Raw genomic sequence first — 17,848 nt, 5'->3', positions numbered from 1 at the left:
AAAAAAGTTGCTGCTAAAGGCATTTAACACACTTTTAAAAATACCACGATAATACCGAAAACCGTGATCATTTTGGTCACTATAAATGTGAGGTTATATTTTCATACCGTTACATCCCTTCAGATATTTGGACTTGGATGTAATGTTAAGGAGCTCAAACCATGTCAGGAATCAACAACAACAGAATTACAAAATCAGCCTAGTCTCAAAAACATAGCAAAACTTAAAAGGACTCATGTCTCAACAGGATTTGGAGAAAATTGTTCATGCCTTTGTTTTTAGCAGACATGATTATTGTCATTAACAGTGTCTTTACAGGTCCATGTAAAATATTAATCAGGCAACTGCAGCGTATTCTGAACGCTGCTGCCCGAGTCCTCACTGGAACCAGGACATTTAGACACTGATTTTGTGTTCAATGCCCAGAGAATTGATTCAAAAATATAAACTAACAGAGCACTGAATGGTTTGGGACCAAAATACATGTGTGACGGGCTGCTCTGTTAGGAGCCATCCAGCAATCTAAGGTCATCTGGGAAAGGCCGACTCACCGTGCCCAGGGTCTGAAGCAGCTTTTAGGTTTTACACACCGCAGTTATGGAATAAACTTCCTGAACACTTACGATCCGCCCCAACCCTGGATGCTTTTACTGAGATCACTTAGAGATGGTCATTTCTACACCTCTATGCTTTAAAAAAAAAAAAAAGTTGCTTTGTTTTTGTTTTCATGATTGTTCAATTTTAGGTTGTATTTGCTTTGTATGTGTATGCTTAAGTAAAGCACTTTAAATTGCCTTTGTGTATGAACTGCGCTACTATAGAAATAAATTGCCTGGCCTTGGCACAGGTGTTTTTATGAACATGGTTGAGTAATGGCTGTGTGACAATAAGCATGAACAATGCGAGGACCCTGAAACTGCAGCAGCTAAAAAGCATTCAGCAATGTTTAAGTTGATCATTTAAATCTGTCCTTTTCATAAACAAATCATAAAAAAATATCAATGTTCGGATTTAAACCCTCGGAAGAATACCGGTTGAAGCCAAGTGTGTAGGACTCGACGTCAGCGTGGAAAAGTTAATAAGTTCGTTAGCTTTATGAGAACAAAGCGTACCACTGTGGAGACCAGGAGCAGAGGACAGCGTAGACTGATCTGAGACCACGCTTTGTTGACTTCTTCCCGTGGGCGTCCGCAACGTGCGCTGGCATATATCACACCCTGGAGAGTGCACACAGACACAGACTTACACCACTTTGATTTTCTCAAAGGAGCTTGTGGAAATAATGTAAGAAATGTATCAAAGATTTCATTTATCGTTAGATTTTCAGTGAAGTGCATCTCACTCTCAGGAGGTGTGCCGTTAGATGGCAGGACAGCAAACCGGGCAGAGAACACGCCTTCCTCTGTGGTTGAAGAGAAGAAGAGGAACGCAGACAAAGAAAGACGTGAGCACTATTTAGTCCATTTGACTAAAAAAGGACATTACTTACACACAATCACTTTTCCAAACAGAAGATCATATTTGGAGAGAAATGTATTAAAATCTGATAAGAAAATAATTTGGCAGCTCACCTGATGCTGGTTGACATGTTCTATCAGCGTGTTGCACTCCAGAGTCGCCCTCCCCCCATCAGACTTTACTTTAATCAATAACACTGCTGGGAGAGCCAGCAGAACTCTGTGACACACACACACACACACACACACACACACACACACACACACACACACACACACACACACACACACACACACACACACACACACACACACACACACACACACACACACACACACACACACACACACACACACAGAAAGTTTTCAGTGGCTGTACATTAAATGACAGAGATGATCTGCCGGGCCGGCTGATTTGTCTTGGTTTTTTGCTTGCTGTCTCATGTGTTGTTTGTTGTTTGTTGTTGTGGATTGTGCCGGTCTGAATTTTAGTCTGAATGTTGCTTTTATGTAATTTTTTAGTACTTAATTTGTTTAGGTTGCCATTTCAAAACTGGCCAGTTACAACGGATGGAAATTAGCCTGTTGAGCTAATTCTGGCTCATTTACAGTTACTTTGCTGTTGATTAATGAGCACGGTTCCTGTCAATTGAATGCAAAATGAAGTGTGTGTACCTGTTCCATGTGTTCAGTGTGTGTTGCAGGCTGAGCTCAGTGCTGATGCTCGGTGAAGCTGAGGTCACTGTGGAGGAGCATCTCTCAGACACAAATGTAAACAGGTAGTCGCCCACATCCTCTGTGCTTCTACGGCTGCCAGAGAGATCAGTCACTTCCATCTCGTAGACGAGCTCCTGCACACACGTACACAATTATTTAGAAAAAAAATTGGCTAATGAACTCCAACAGCACATATACAGCGTACACACCTGTAACCTGGACAGGATGTCTGGCAGACAGGTCCCTGTGTATGACACTCTGTAATCTAGCTTTTCCAGGCTCCGGTCACTGTCCACATAAAATTCACAGAAGAGGGACAGTTTTACTAAAGGCGGAAATTTACATTTACATATTTTTGTTACAGGTTTTTATTTTGTTTTATGATTATGTTAAAAAAGGAAGGAACAGGGTCTACTTGTTGAGTCCTTTAAGGTGCTTTAGTACAACAGAGACTGTTGTATTCTCATTTAAGGATAGGGCACCAAGTAATCACAAATTGTCTTCTTACATGTTATTTTTATTATTAAACACACAGACATTTCATGCCTTCCTCAGAAGGTGTGTGTGTTGTCAGTGGACAATCCGCTCTGACCACGCAGTCTTCACACTGGAGGCTGTGCCAATATGCTTGGGCCCTTTTTTGTGAAAGGAACAATTTTTGTGAAACATGTACAACCACCTTAACTGCTGGTCCATGATGGCACTGAGCAGATGAGAGCAGAGGTTCTTCATGTCTCCTCCACAGCCTCCATGCTCCTCCAGACGAGACAGGTAGAGCTCCAGGCAGGCCCACTGCTGGTACTCCTGACTAAACACACAAAGTTACGAGTTACCTGTAGCGTGTAACTGTGACTGTGTGTGTGTGTGTGTGTGTGTGGGTGTGTGTGTGTGTGTGCGCTTTACCGTTCTGGGTCTGATAGGGCGTCTTCACTTCTAAGTACTCTGAGCTCATTATCCAGCCATTCTGAGAAAAATAACTTGACAAACATAATGGTTGAGGATTACTTTTTTGTCAATAAAATGAATTCATCAATCAGTTTCATTTAACATGCAGATGAAAGTAGTACTGATTGCCCTCTGGTGCCCACTGAAAATAATATTCTACACTTACACCATTCAGCCCTGACGAAGCCAAGCCAGTGAACCCCTTTTACCTGATACGGTGGCGTGTGCTCGAGCTGACGGAACGCTGGGTGCCTCCACAGATGCCAAGCAGTCTTCATCCAGGTGCTGTTGGTGTCGGTGACACTGCTCCACAGGCCGGGCAGCTTCTCCTCCTGGTGGTCACTAAACGGACCTCCAGCAGTAATGGCCGTTCTTCTGGCTTCAGGCACCAGTCTTGGGATGAGGTACAGAAGCTAAACATACACACAGTTGCATCAGAATCAAAAAGGATTCATTGCCAAGTGAGTTCCACTTGCAAGGAATATGCCTTGGTGGTTGGTGCATACATAAACAAACAATCATATTGAACATTAATATGAAATAAACAACAATTACAAAAACAAAATAGCTGTTTAACACAAGAAAAAAGAGTCTAAATGGTTTAGTGCTGAATGCAAAAATGTATAGTATGTGCAATAGGCAGGTGTATAATCCAGGATGTAGATTAAATGTACATGTAGTAATATAAAAGGATCATGATGATAATGAGATAACCTCCTACCTCCATACCATCAACACGTGTTTGCACATTTGAATCTAGGCAAGGGGTGTCAAACTCAACTTTTCTGAGGGCCACATTGGAAAACCAAAATCACATTGAGTGACAAACTCGCCACAAAAGCACCAGAATTTGTCTGGAAAAAGCACCATGAATATCAAAAAAAGCGACAAAAACTAGGCGGGCCAAAATTTATTGATAACCTAAATTTATTTAGATCAAAGGCCTTGAGCTTGACACGTGATCTGTACTAAGAAGTTATTGAATGGATTCTTTGTCCTTCTCCTCCCTCGCAGTGCATCATTTTGATTTCAGACATTCATGTTTAAAAAAATGTGTCTGTCTGTTTGATCTGACCTTTTTTAGAAGACTGAACGTTTGCTTTCCAGTGTGAATTTAGTATAAAAGATGTTGAGCTGTCATTTGAATACTGGAAAATAACTGTAGAGAGTTGTGTGTTGGAATGTTCCTGCCCTGCTGAAACTAAATTATTGGATTTGATCAACGAAAACATTAGTCATCAGCAATTTTGTAATTGTAATTGCAAAGTATTTAATCAAGAAAAAAAGGCCAACCACTCTCTGGTTTCAGCTACTAAAATCTGAGACTCTGCTGCATTATTCTGTTTTATATCATCATCAGAAATGAAATACCTTTGTGATTTTGGACTGTAACTCGGACAACAGAAGATTTGAAGACGTCACCTCCAATCAAGTTGCAGTCAATTATATAAATAGTTAGTTGCGGCCCTAGATCTTTGCCCTAACTTTGTTTAAAATGTCCTTAAATCATTTATATTTGGAATAAATTCATGTTTACAGCATACAATTTCTGCATCAGGATGCAGTAATGCTGTTCCAGTGTGTCTGTATTGATGGACAGTCCTTTGTTCAATGCAGGTTTCAGGTTTCTTTGCTGTGAAGTGTTTGGTTTATGAACAAGTGACGCACGTAATCAAGCTTGTCCAGGATCGTTTGAATCTCAGATTTCAGGAAAAAGCACCCAGGGATCTCCCCCTTCAGAATAGAGATGTGAAAACACCTCTCTAGTGACAAACCTTGAAGGCTTGAACTGTTTTGGTTTTCATTTGTTTTATGATAATGAGCAGTTTCAACCTAGCACTTTCATGACATGATTAGATGACATTATGACAAGTAAGAGAGAAAGACACCTTCTTATAGAGGCTGCTGAGAATGTGGTCCTGCTGTTGTTGCTGAGGCAGTGAGTCCCCTCTGCAGATCCCATAACACACAGCTGCCACACACAACCTGGACAGCAACAAGAAGACTGAGTCACGGTGGCAGCCAGTATCATATATTCACAACACAAGAACGTTCAACTCCTCAATGAGTCAGGTTAACGTTTGTCACTGTCCCACTGCACAAGAAACCTCACCTGACACAGAAGAGCATGTCAGCATGTGTGCTGCAGCCCAGCGCCGAGCTGAGAGCTTCTCCAACAGGTACTGGCGTAGGCAGAATGGGCGGGACCAGCTGAACCAGAGGACTGTGGGACATGGAAGCGTGGAGATGGACCACTAATGCTGCCAGGCCGAGTACGTGGGCAGCACTCAGCGACGACCCCTTTTTGACAGAAGAGGTTTTTAAAGCTGACAAATGAATGTACCGGTTTATGTGGCACTTAAGAATAAAGAGGTAAAGTGATTTTAATGTAGTCAAAAAAAAAGAAAAGACCCAGATGTGAAATGCAAGATGTGAAACAGAGAGTGTTATGAGACACAAAGCAAAAGATAGATGCAAAGAGAAGTGCATTAGAATATGGATGTATGTACCTGGTTATGAAATAGGTCCCAGAGTCTACATATAAGGCTGGAGAGGAACTGTGTGTTACCAAGCATCACACTGACGAACCTCGAGGCCCACGGACTGTGTCTGGGGAGACAGAAGAATATCTGGTGAGGCGCACATCAAAAAGAAAAAGGCAACCTCTTAACACATATGGAATGTGTTTATTTCCAGACCTGTGCACTGAAAACAGGATTTAATTTGGTGCCTGTTCCACACTCTGTGCTGTATGCAGATAAATGGACGGGAATGGCCACTTAATAATATGTTTGTGAGCTTTTTTTAATTTATCAAACCCTGGCAATAATATCATTAATTTTGGAGAAGTTGTGTCACTCACTTATTAGGAGGGTTTGCTCTGGAAGCGTCCACCATGCACTGGCAGAAGTTTCTCAGGATCATGTTGACGACCTGAGAACACAAGGGAGACAATTAAAGAAATACCTATTATTACTGACCAACATACAGAACACTGATAACAGCAGAATTGGCAATATAAAAACATGAAAACAGACAAGACAGCGAATTTCATCGGTGCATACTTTGACGTGGAGCTCAGGGGACGGAGGGGTGTTTAAGTGAATTCTGATGACTGTCTGTCCAATCAGCTCATCAGGACGGCCAGGAAAGATGACACTCAGAGTGTGTGAGATCCTGGACAGCTGGGCCGATATCTCTGCGGATGCATGACCAGCATGACAGGTATGGAAATGAGGGATTCAAAAAGACAGCGCACAGTGTAGTATGTCTTTCTGGGTTTGGTGATGTGCCATATGACCTGGCTAATAATAACCACCGTTCTTGACTGGCTTGGTTTGGGAACACACATTAAAAACACTTATAGACATTTAGAGAATACACACACAGTGTTACAAAAAAAAACATACAGACACAGAAACGCAAAGAAGACATGAAGCATTTCCCTTTTTGCTCTTAATAAACTCACATCTAATTGGCAATTGACTTTTTACACCTTAGCAGCACAATGCCAAGGACAAGAAAAAGTCCACAGGTGTCTATTTATCATTAAAGATTTTCTCATTGCATGACGGCAAAAGTCTTTTCCCTGGAATACTACGTTTGTGTGTTTGTACTGTGTGTGTCCTTCCTCGATATCTGCCTACCTCCGTCATTTCCCTCAACAACCAGCTCTGTGAACTCCTGCAGCTGAATCTTCAGGACCTCCAGAGGATCATCATTAGTGTCCAGACACAATTCACTCCCTGAAAACAAAACAAAGTGTAAATCCACTCATGAGTTTCTCTAATTTGGGTATACATTTACCTTAGTATATATCGGCAACGTTTAATTTGTGGAATAGTGCCGGTGCCGCCGGAGGTTGTGCCGGATGTCCCTTATTTTCAGCCAGATCACCCTCACCTTCCACTTTCTTTGGGTTGGCATTCTACAGTCAGTCCATTTGAGAAACATCCTCATTTTTTGAGTAAAATTCTCATCACACACTCTATAGCCGTTTTAATTCCAGAGCTCGCCTCCCTACGAACACATGTTCCACCCAAACAAGTTCCTTCCCGAGGCTATTTAACAGAGGCCCCAATTCTGCTGATGGTTGCTAGCAAGTGGCTAAATGAAACTACAACAACGGCATCATGCCAAACTCAGGAAATCAGTTGGAAACGGATGGAGGCTAATGGTGCTTTACTTTAGCTCTTTTATTTTGGGCGATTGCATTTATGTTTCAAAAATCATAAAACTGGTGTTGATTTGTAAGGATTATTTAATTAAATTGATTGCGTGTGGTTTGCCACAGAGTTTATTTTCTGCTATGATCAAAAGCCAATGGAAACATCCCATTGAACATCGAATGGCCACCCATTGAGTTCAGAGGAACCAGGGCGATACTTCAAGGGTGGCCCATAGAAATACATACATTCATGTAAATAGAATTAAGTGTACTGTTTTGTATGTGATTGCTTTTAAAGCTGTTTTTAGTATTAGACTAAATCAGATTAATGTACTACTAGAAAAAGAGAAATAAATGGTTATTTTATACCATGAGGAGCAAATGACCTACCATCCTGCTGCCTCTGTTTCTGGCAGGACTCCACATAAGATGAATACTGTGCAGCAGGAATCTTATCTGCCCTAAAACAAACAAACACATGTCATAACAGTGAAAATACACTAAATAATCACGCATTCATTCTCCCTTGTGGGGGTGGCTTAAGAGAGCGTTTTGGGCTTTAGTGGAAAGGGGGGGGGGGAGGATTGAGAAGTTGTTGATGTTCAAATTTTTTTCCTAGATCTTCACAATCCTACCTACAGCACCTTTAGCAATCTAATGGTTATTCTTAACAGGCCCACAAGCACAAAAAGAATGAAATCAATTATGCTCAAATTAAATTATCCCATTATCCCACTTTAAATCTGTTAAAAGAACACATTTAGACAATAGATACACAACAGGATAACATGATATAAACTCAAGTCTAAAAGGTTGGTGGAGTAAAAGAACACATTTTAAAAGCTTCTGATAACTCACTTTTTCAGAGCTTCTATGAAACTCATCCGAGCATCGGCTTTGACAGGGAGCTGGAAATGAAAGACAGGTTCATGCATGCAAGGTGAAGAATTGTGACAAAATAACAAAAGAACTTCACATCTAAGAATGTGTACAAAGCATAATAGTAAGGTGAAAGAGCTCACTATCCTGGGGGTCAGCAGAGCAGCGAGGAATCGTGTCAGGAAATACGGCCTCCGGAAAATACTGTGAGAGGACAGAGGTGTCAGGAAACTGTCCATGTCTCTGTCCAATTCAGTTCTTACATCTACACGAAAGCCAGATTTCTTTAAGGGTCTTCATATCCTGTGATGTACTTTCTGAAAGCGCTGCAGGTGAGGTGATAATGTGACTGAATACCTGGCCTCCATGACTGTGGCAGAGATTCTTCCTGTGCTCTCAAACAGAGACACTGCCTTCTCCACATCCTGGACAGCCTGGCACTGGGGCTGCAAGCACACTAACATTATACTGGTACATTCTGTTAAGATACCTATCTTAATATACATTTTGATGCAAATAAAAACTTTGCTTCCTATGAATAAATCAAAGTGCTCTGACTAGGGCAAGGTCAGAAATATGTCTAGCATCTAGTTTCAAAATCTGAATTTTGACAATTTTAGTGAGGCAACGTTCTTGTACAGCTGCTTCTAATGAGACAACATTTAAGGACATTGGCATCTTTTGTTTATTGAAACTCAAAGCTTTGTAGAAAACATGTCTATATTCCTTTAAAAGGTCCAATGTGTAGGAATTTCTCCCGTCTATCGTTGAGATCAAATATTGCACCACGCAGTTCACAGTACGCATTACAGCTACGGTAGCCTTCACACTCCAAAAAGCCGGTCTCTTGCTCTTTTCAATATCCTTTTTATTTTTCTGGGCAAAGATAAAGACTACAGTTCCTGAAATTTGCATTTTGAATACATGTGGTCCATGTTTCTATCTTCTAACCTGCCAGAGCCAATAAGCATTGATACCTGTTGGCAGCATTAGCAGCAGCTGTGAGTTTATCATGTGAAAGGCGGAGCAGTATGTCCTTCATGGACTAACATATTTTAAGATGGTGCATGAATATGGAGCGTCTACCCCAGTTCATGCATGTGAAAATTTAAAATGTCAAGCCAAAAGAAATTCCTGGAATTGATGGTGGTGGTAGATATTCATGAAAAGGGCAAGTTTGCGAACGCTGATTCTGATAATAAACAACTAAACATGTTGCACACTGGACCTTTAAGTAGTAAAACTCAAGACTAGTACAGCACAAAATGATCACATCTGCAAAGAGTTGATTCATTTATTTTACTGCATCACCAATAATTGACCCAGTTGCTGGTTTGTTTTTAATATCTCTGTCACTTTCCTGAGCTCAGTAAATTAAAGAGCCTTATCAAAATAAGGGCAAACCTTACTGACATCCCTCACCATCATCCAGAGTTGGCTGAGGCACTAACAATGCATCAACAGGTGTAATTACACAATCAAACCACTGGGTGTCACTGTTACCTGCAATGATGCTCCACCTGCACCAGAAACATCCTCATATAAACCCATGTCCTCCACTGGCTCCTGCATGTGTGATTGACAGACACACACAGACACACACAGACACACACACAGAGAAAGACAGGGAGAGTATTGAAATAATGCAGTAATGGACAACTTCCTTATATTATACAACTTCCTTTTATTATATTACCCTTTTACCTTGAGGTCAGCCAGCCTGGTCTTGGCCAGAGAGACGTACTCCATCAGGAGGCTGCGGTGTTTCACAGGTACATATGGAGGTTGCAGGATGTGAACCTACCAGGTGAAAATAACAGAGAGGTGTTGAAAATCACAGCTGGGTCATTTCTCCGTTGCTAGTGTTTTCTTATAGCTTACACTGTAACTGGATCTTTCAGCCACTGCTTTGGTTTTCTAGTCTAGCACTGACAGCGGACCAGTGGTGGATGACATACTCTAATCTTTTACTTTAGTAAAGTACCAATACAACTATAAAAAAACATTGCATTACATGTACAAGTTAAAGTCATTCAGTCATTATATAATAGCAGCTTAACACATTCAAAGCATCAAAGTAAAAGTACTCAATACACAGTAAGAAATACCCTGTGACTAAAACATAATCACATTATTAGACTGTTAATACTGTTACAAAGTTGCAAAAATCTCTGAGTAGGATTTGGGTAGTTTAGTCCAGAGATTTCCAACCCAGGTGTCGGGTCACTAAACAAATCTGTAGGGCCGTAAAATGATTAATAGGTTAGAGAAACGTTTGATACAGATGTGTGTGTTCATTTTTCAGACTTGTCCCCAATTTTTGCTTATTTTGTGAAATATTGAATAATTGTTCCTGTTTGAACCTTGATTAGTTCCTTATACCAAACCATCTAAAAACAGCTTATAGACATGGACAACAAGACAAGGAGCCCCAGGCTGTTGAGAACTACTGTTTTTTAAAAACTCATTGTATGTTATAAACTTATTGTATTTAAAAAAAAAAACTTTGATACTTTCTAGACTGCTGCATACTGCATTATGGGTGTGAAGTCATATTCCTGTGTACAAGTTTTTTTTTATGTTTATGTATGTTATATTGTATGCATTTATTATACCCCACAAACATGATAAACTTTATACTTTAAATAGGTCTAATTCTGAATCTTGTTACTGTTTGTTTATCAAGTGACTACTTTGCCCATGGGGATCATTTGAAGATTGTCTAATATAAAAGATACCCTTGTCTTGTGAAATGAATTAATAATAATGTTTCAGAAACATCAGAGACATATGCAGAATTGTAATGTCACCTTGAGATACTGCGGGGGTTCAAAGGGCACCAAGTCAGACAGGAACTTCAGCAGAAACACCAGAGATTTCTTACTGGTCGCATGGTAGCCACTGCCTCCCCCAAAAGACATCTGAAAAGGGAGAAAATAACGCTACGAGGACGGAGCCACGGTGCCTCTGCTAAATAGTCTCAGGAAGGAAGTTGTTCTGGTGGAACATGTGTACGTTCAAAGTAGTTACAGAAAACTCAGATTGGACAGATAGTCTAGTTAGCTGTCTTATTTACCCTGCGAGACCTGAGGACCAGGTACCCATAGCCCTCATACTGGACAGATAGTCTAGCTAGCTTTCGGGATTTACCCTGCAGAGATCTGAGACCAGGTACCATAGTCCTCGATTGGACAGATAGTCTAGCTATGTCTGGATTTACCCTGCAAGACCGAGGACCAGGTAACATAGTCCTCAGACTGGACAGATAGTCTAGCTAGCTGTCTGGATTTACCCTGCAGAGATCTGAGGACCGTAACCATAGTCCTCAGATTGGACAATAGTCTAGTTAGCTGTCTGGATTTACCCTGCAGAGACCTGAGGACCAGGTACCCTAGTCCTCAACTGGACAAGTCTAGCTACTGTCTGGATTTACCCTGCAGAGATCGGAACCAGGTAACCATAGTCCTCATTGGACATAGTCTAGCTACTGTCTGGATTTACCCTGCAGAGATCGAGGACCAGGTAACCATAGTCCTCGATTGGACAGATAGTCTAGCTAGCTGCTTGATTTACCCTGCAGAGACCTGAGACCAGGTAACCATAGTCCTCAGACTGACAGATAGTCTAGCTAGCTGTCTGATTTACCCTGCAGGATCTGAGGACCAGGTAACCATAGTCCTCAGATTGGACAATAGTCTAGTTAGCTGTCTGGATTTACCCGCAGAGACCTGAGGCCCAGGTACCTAGTCCTCAGACTGGACAGATAGTCTAGCTAGCTGTCTGGATTTACCCTGCAGAGATCTGAGGACCGGTAACCATAGTCCTCAGATTGGACAGATAGTCTAGCTACTGTCTGGATTACCCTGCAGATCTGAGGACCAGGTAACCATAGTCCTCAGATTGACAGATAGTCTAGCTAGCTGTCTGGATTTACCCTGCAGAGACCTGAGGACCAGGTAACCATAGTCCTCAGATGCCATATAGTCTAGCTAGCTGTCTGGATTTCCCTGCAGAGATCTGAGGACCAGGTACCATCTTCCTCAGATTGGACGATAGTCTAGCTAGCTGTCTGGATTTACCCTGCGAGATCTGAGGACCAGGTAACCATAGTCCTCAGATTGGACAATAGTCTAGCTAGCTGTCTGGATTTACCCTGCAGAGATCTGAGGACCAGGACCATAGTCCTCAGATTGGACAGATAGTCTAGCTAGCTGTCTGGATTTACCTGCAGAGACCTGAGACCAGTACCATAGTCCTCAGATTGGACGATAGTCTAGCTAGCTGTCTGGATTTCCCCTGCGAATCTAGGACCAGGTAACCATAGCCTCAGATTGGACAGATAGTCTAGCTTACTGTCTGGATTTACCCTGCAGAGATCTAGGGACCATAAACCATATCCTCAGATTGGACAGATAGTCTGCTAGCTGTCTGATTACCCTGCAGAGACTGAGGACCAGGTACCATAGTCCTCAGATGGACAGATAGTCTAGCTACTGTCTGATTTACCCTGCAGAGATCTGAGGACCAGGTAACCATAGTCCTCAGATTGGACAGATAGTCTAGCTAGCTGTCTGGATTTACCCTGCAGAGATCTGAGGACCAGGTAACCATAGTCCTCAGATTGGACAGATAGTCTAGCTAGCTGTCTGGATTTACCCTGCAGAGATCTGAGCCAGGTACCATAGTCCTCAGATTGGACAGATAGTCTAGCTAGCTGTCTGGATTTACCCTGCAAGACCTGAGACCAGGTAACCATAGTCCTCAGATTGGACAGATAGTCTAGCTAGCTGTCTGGATTTACCCTGCAGAGATCTGAGGACCAGGTAACCATAGTCCTCAGATTGGACAGATAGTCTAGCTAGCTGTCTGGATTTACCCTGCAGAGACCTGAGGACCAGGTAACCATAGTCCTCAGATTGGACAGAAGTCTTAGCTAGCTGTCTGGATTTACCCTGCAGAGATCTAGGACCAGGTACCATAGTCCTCAGTTGGACAGATAGTCTAGCTACTGTCTGGATTTACCCTGCAGACCTGAGACCAGGTAACCATAGTCCTCAGATGGACAGATAGTCTAGCTAGCTGTCTGGATTTACCCTGCAGAGATCTGAGGACCAGGTAACCATAGTCCTCAGATTGGACAGATAGTCTAGCTAGCTGTCTGGATTTACCCTGCAGAGATCTGAGGACCAGGTAACCATAGTCCTCAGATTGGACAGATAGTCTAGCTAGCTGTCTGGATTTACCCTGCAGAGACTGAGGACCAGGTAACCATAGTCCTCAGATTGGACAGATAGTCTAGCTAGCTGTCTGGATTTACCCTCAGAGACCTAGAGGACCAGGTAACCATAGTCCTCAGATTGGACAGATAGTCTAGCTAGCTGTCTGGATTACCCTGCAGAGATCTGAGGACCAGGTAACCATAGTCCTCAGATTGGACAGATAGTCTAGCTAGCTGTCTGGTTTACCCTGCAGAGACCTGAGGACCGTAACCATAGTCCTCAGATTGGACAGATAGTCTAGCTAGCTGTCTGGATTACCCTGCAGAGATTGAGGACCAGGTAACCATAGTCCTCAGATTGGACAGATAGTCTAGCTAGCTGTCTGGATTTACCCTGCAGAGACCTGAGGACCAGGTAACCATAGTCCCGATTGGACAGATAGTCTAGCTAGCTGTCTGGATTTACCCTGCAGAGACCTGAGGACCAGGTAACCTAGTCCTCAGATTGGACAGATAGTCTAGCTAGCTGTCTGGATTTACCCTGCAGAGATCTGAGGACCAGTAACCATAGTCCTCAGATTGGACAGATAGTCTAGCTAGTCTGTCTGGATTTACCCTGCAGAGACTGAGGACCAGGTAACCATAGTCCTCAGATTGGACAGATAGTCTAGCTAGCTGTTGGATTTACCCTGCAGAGACCTGAGGACCAGGTAACCATAGTCCTCAGATTGGACAGATAGTCTAGCTAGCTGTCTGGATTTACCCTGCAGAGTACTGAGGACAGGTAACCTAGTCCTCAGATTGGACAGATAGTCTAGCTAGCTGTCTGGATTTACCCTGCAGAGATCTGAGGACCAGGTAACCATAGTCCTCAGATTGACAGATAGTCTAGCTAGCTGTCTGGATTTACCCTGCGAGACTGAGGACCAGGTAACCATATCCTCAGATTGGACAGATAGTCTAGCTAGCTGTCTGATTACCCTGCAGAGATCTGAGGACCAGTAACCATAGTCCTCAGATTGGACAGATAGTCTAGCTAGCTGTCTGGATTTACCCTGCAGAGACCTGAGGACCAGGTAACCATAGTCCTCAGATTGGACAGATAGTCTAGCTAGCTGTCTGGATTTACCTGCAGAGATCTGAGGACCAGGTAACCATAGTCCTCAGATTGGAAAGATGTCTAGCTAGCTGTCTGGATTTACCCTGCAGAGACCTGAGGACCGTAACCATAGTCCTCAGATTGGACAGATGTCTAGCTAGCTGTCTGGATTTACCCTGCAGAGACTGAGGACCAGTAACCATAGTCCTCAGATTGGACAGATAGTCTAGCTCTGTCTGGATTTACCCTGCAGAGACCTGAGGACCAGGTAACCATTAGTCCTCTCAGATTGACAGCATAGTCTGCATCTTGTCTGGATTTACCCTGCAGAGACTGAGGACCAGGTACCCATGTCCCATTGTACAGATAGTCTAGCTAGCTGTCTGGATTTACCCTGCAGAGACCTGAGGATGAAAGACCAGGTTATACAACAGTGCAGGAAAATAAATCTACCGAATAAATCTATAAAAACTGTCTATAAAAATCAAGGACATCTGGTTCCAGCCATTGGCACCCACCTCTGATATATAATGCAGAGTGCCAATTATAAAAGTGCACAATTACTCAACATTACACTGGCTGTCCACCTTCACAAGTATTTGTTTTATTATCCTGCGTGTCAGTAAAGGCTTTTGTGTCATGTGGTCTAGACACAATTTGTTTTAAAGACTAGTGTTGAGAAGCCAATATGAAACCTTGAACCAGTTGCTGTAGGAAGGGAAGATGGCCGGTCCCTCCAGCGCACACTGTCTAGCCAAGAGGAAGGCAGTTATCATGTTCTCCAGGTCATATACTTCAAAAGCAGAGCTCAGTAGTCTGGACAGCAGCTCTGGAAAAGGCAGAGAGACACAACAGAAAGGACGAGCCTTTTAACACTCAATTCAATAAGACTATAAGTCCCTTTTACATCTGATTTCTATCAATGTGTGTATTCCTTTATGTATACAGTAGTCTGATATATCAATTAATTGAATTGTTTATTTTTGTGTGTGTCCGCTTACCCAGCCCACCCATTATAGGATTATTCAAACAAATTTTAAATAGTGCTGACACAAAAACTAAATATGTACACAAAGGGTAAATACAAGTAGGGTAATAACAAAAACTTAACATTTCAATTTAAAACCAGTTTGGACCAGAATAAATGACGGTACAAGAAGAAAATAAACAGATTATGCAGAAAGTGTAGGCATTCCAAATAAGTAGTAAGGGAGGACAGCCTTCACAGAGAGAGACAGACATACAGAAAGAGACTTGGTTGCTTCTTCGTGTTTACCTCTAAGGCTGCTCTGGGCACGGGGGTTGTAAACCAGCAGAGTGGACAGGAAGCACAGGACGTGTTTCCAGTTGACCTCGTGGGTTTCCAAAACCTGCTGCAGGTGACACAGCAGATGCTCCACACTGAAGATCACAGCCAGCTTTTACAGAAAGACGAGTTACGGTTAGTTCCACTACAATAGACACTGCCGACCACAGATCTGAAGACACAAAAAGCACTTAAAGTAAGCATTTTAGCTCTTTGGAACCACATACAAAAGTGGTAATCCAAAAACAAAAACAGGAGGGTCACACCGGGAGTGACAGACAGCTGCAAGCTGTTTGTAGCCGCTTAGAGCATCATAATAGATAAATCAATACTATCAATGCTGTGTTCCTGTGGCCTAAGGCTGTACATCTCTAGCACATTAGCTGCTGTTGCATATGTCTACAGTTTAAAACACAGAAATGACACTGATTGTGTAAGCAGCAGAGGTGTGAGGCTTGTTGCTGCTGAAATTATGTGCAGTTTCATTTAAAAGATTTATAAAAAGAAAATTGCATAACATAGCACAGTTATTAGCAGCCAGCCACTTGCAGAGACACCAGCTTACATCTGTCAGACCCAAATCCACAGATGGCTGTGAAATCCAAATGCAGGAGTAACAGACTTAGAGTGGAGAATATTTTTTGATCAACTAGAATAAACTGTTTATTGTTCCTACACCCTATTATGTGTAAAAGCTTGTTTTTATGTGACTGTGTACAACCTGGTCTCCGTGAAATATTTACCTTACAGAAAAGAGAGGTCAACAACCGGCTTGATTTTGCAAAGGTCCACTCGTTCTGCAGAGTGATGGCATCCGACACTGTGGATATGTGATGTAGTGGTTACCCTTCAGATTTAGTGATTATGAAATCATACACTATTGGGGTGGGTGGGGAATCGATACGACACAGTATAGCAATATTTTTCGTGGCAATATCGTATCGATACACAAAACCAAGTAAAAAATCTTTTATTATATAAATTACACATGAGAATTTAACTTTTTGGTACTAGAATAATAAAAATCAATTGCTGTAATTAACAATTAAGGTTGACTAGACTGTAATACAAAACAGTTCAGTTTGTCAGGTACATGCAACTTTTGTGACAGGTTTCCATGACACTGTTGCTCAGTTTGTCTGCTTGACAATCCCAATTTGCAGCAATAAAATTAAAGTGAGATGAACCAAGAGAGATGTTTCTTTTTAGATCAAAAAGATGTTAACAAAGTTTTCCTTTGGGGACATTATTTGATGTTGGAAACCAATAATTTGCAATATATTGCAGAATTTCGCAAAATGTTGAAAGAAAAATCACAGTAATATGGTGATTCCCACCCCTAATGCACTGGATACTTATTTCAAAGTCTACCTGAAATTTTTGACACCAATTTCTGTTCTTACTAGATTAGTGTGTATACAGATACATTTGAAACGTGTAAGCATTGTCGAACAAAAACAGCATCAAGCTGTTAAAATTGTTCTAGGACTAGTATTTACCTGTTAGTTGAGGCTTGTAAGTGAGAGTCTGTGTCAGTGTGTGTGTGAAGAAACGCTGAAGGGTATCCACTGACACTGAAACTCCACACAGTGAAGCATCAAACATCTGAATCCTGTACAAACACAGGGCAGAGGAGTGAGAAATTGTGTTTGTTCATTACAGACAAAATGCATCATCTAGCAAAAAATATATATGTTTGTATATAAACAGCAGTGTTAACTTTCATGCTAATGGACACAGGGTCTTGTGTTTAAGTTGCAGGAAATCATTTCCAGTCAGTGTATTACAATTATTACTTGCTCTTCTTCATGTATTGAAGTGAAACATCACATCTTGTACTGTCCAATCATTAATGGTCAGGTCACAGGATTGGTTATTTTATCCTAGTCCTGTGACCTGAATAGTTTTAAAGTTCAGAATTTGAAATCTACCTAGAAAAAGGCTGTACATTTTATTCTACACTTGTACATACATGTACATTCTTGTTCGTCCCTCTAAGTATATACTTTTGGTCTTATTTTTATCTTATGATCTTATGGAAAGTTCCTCATGCCTATCT

General features: G+C 41.8%; 1 protein-coding gene across 2 annotated transcripts in view; it reads right to left on the bottom strand.

The window, feature by feature from the left end:
- LOC116693369 (Fanconi anemia group A protein-like) overlaps positions 1-17,848 on the bottom strand; it is a 35,235-nt gene that overhangs the window by 6,161 nt on the left and 11,226 nt on the right. For both annotated transcript variants that reach the window (XM_032522290.1, XM_032522291.1), the window contains exons 10-34: positions 17,289-17,401; positions 16,533-16,609; positions 15,760-15,901; positions 15,179-15,312; positions 10,977-11,087; positions 9,871-9,966; positions 9,670-9,732; positions 8,524-8,612; positions 8,310-8,370; positions 8,146-8,195; positions 7,678-7,748; positions 6,767-6,865; positions 6,185-6,318; positions 5,983-6,053; positions 5,630-5,729; positions 5,233-5,420; positions 5,009-5,105; positions 3,329-3,532; positions 3,078-3,151; positions 2,854-2,982; positions 2,384-2,462; positions 2,133-2,308; positions 1,572-1,677; positions 1,343-1,402; positions 1,113-1,217 (exon numbers count right to left, since the gene is read on the bottom strand). In XM_032522290.1, the coding sequence (XP_032378181.1) occupies positions 1,113-1,217; positions 1,343-1,402; positions 1,572-1,677; positions 2,133-2,308; positions 2,384-2,462; positions 2,854-2,982; positions 3,078-3,151; positions 3,329-3,532; positions 5,009-5,105; positions 5,233-5,420; positions 5,630-5,729; positions 5,983-6,053; positions 6,185-6,318; positions 6,767-6,865; positions 7,678-7,748; positions 8,146-8,195; positions 8,310-8,370; positions 8,524-8,612; positions 9,670-9,732; positions 9,871-9,966; positions 10,977-11,087; positions 15,179-15,312; positions 15,760-15,901; positions 16,533-16,609; positions 17,289-17,401 (2,629 nt within the window). The remainder of the gene's footprint in view (positions 1-1,112; positions 1,218-1,342; positions 1,403-1,571; positions 1,678-2,132; positions 2,309-2,383; positions 2,463-2,853; positions 2,983-3,077; positions 3,152-3,328; positions 3,533-5,008; positions 5,106-5,232; positions 5,421-5,629; positions 5,730-5,982; positions 6,054-6,184; positions 6,319-6,766; positions 6,866-7,677; positions 7,749-8,145; positions 8,196-8,309; positions 8,371-8,523; positions 8,613-9,669; positions 9,733-9,870; positions 9,967-10,976; positions 11,088-15,178; positions 15,313-15,759; positions 15,902-16,532; positions 16,610-17,288; positions 17,402-17,848) is intronic.

Source organism: Etheostoma spectabile, chromosome 8, assembly GCF_008692095.1.
Source record: "Etheostoma spectabile isolate EspeVRDwgs_2016 chromosome 8, UIUC_Espe_1.0, whole genome shotgun sequence".
In the NCBI taxonomy this organism is placed as follows: Eukaryota; Metazoa; Chordata; class Actinopteri; order Perciformes; family Percidae; genus Etheostoma; species Etheostoma spectabile.
The sequence above is the reverse complement of the archived record's forward strand: the minus strand, read 5'-3'. Positions and strand labels throughout refer to the sequence as shown.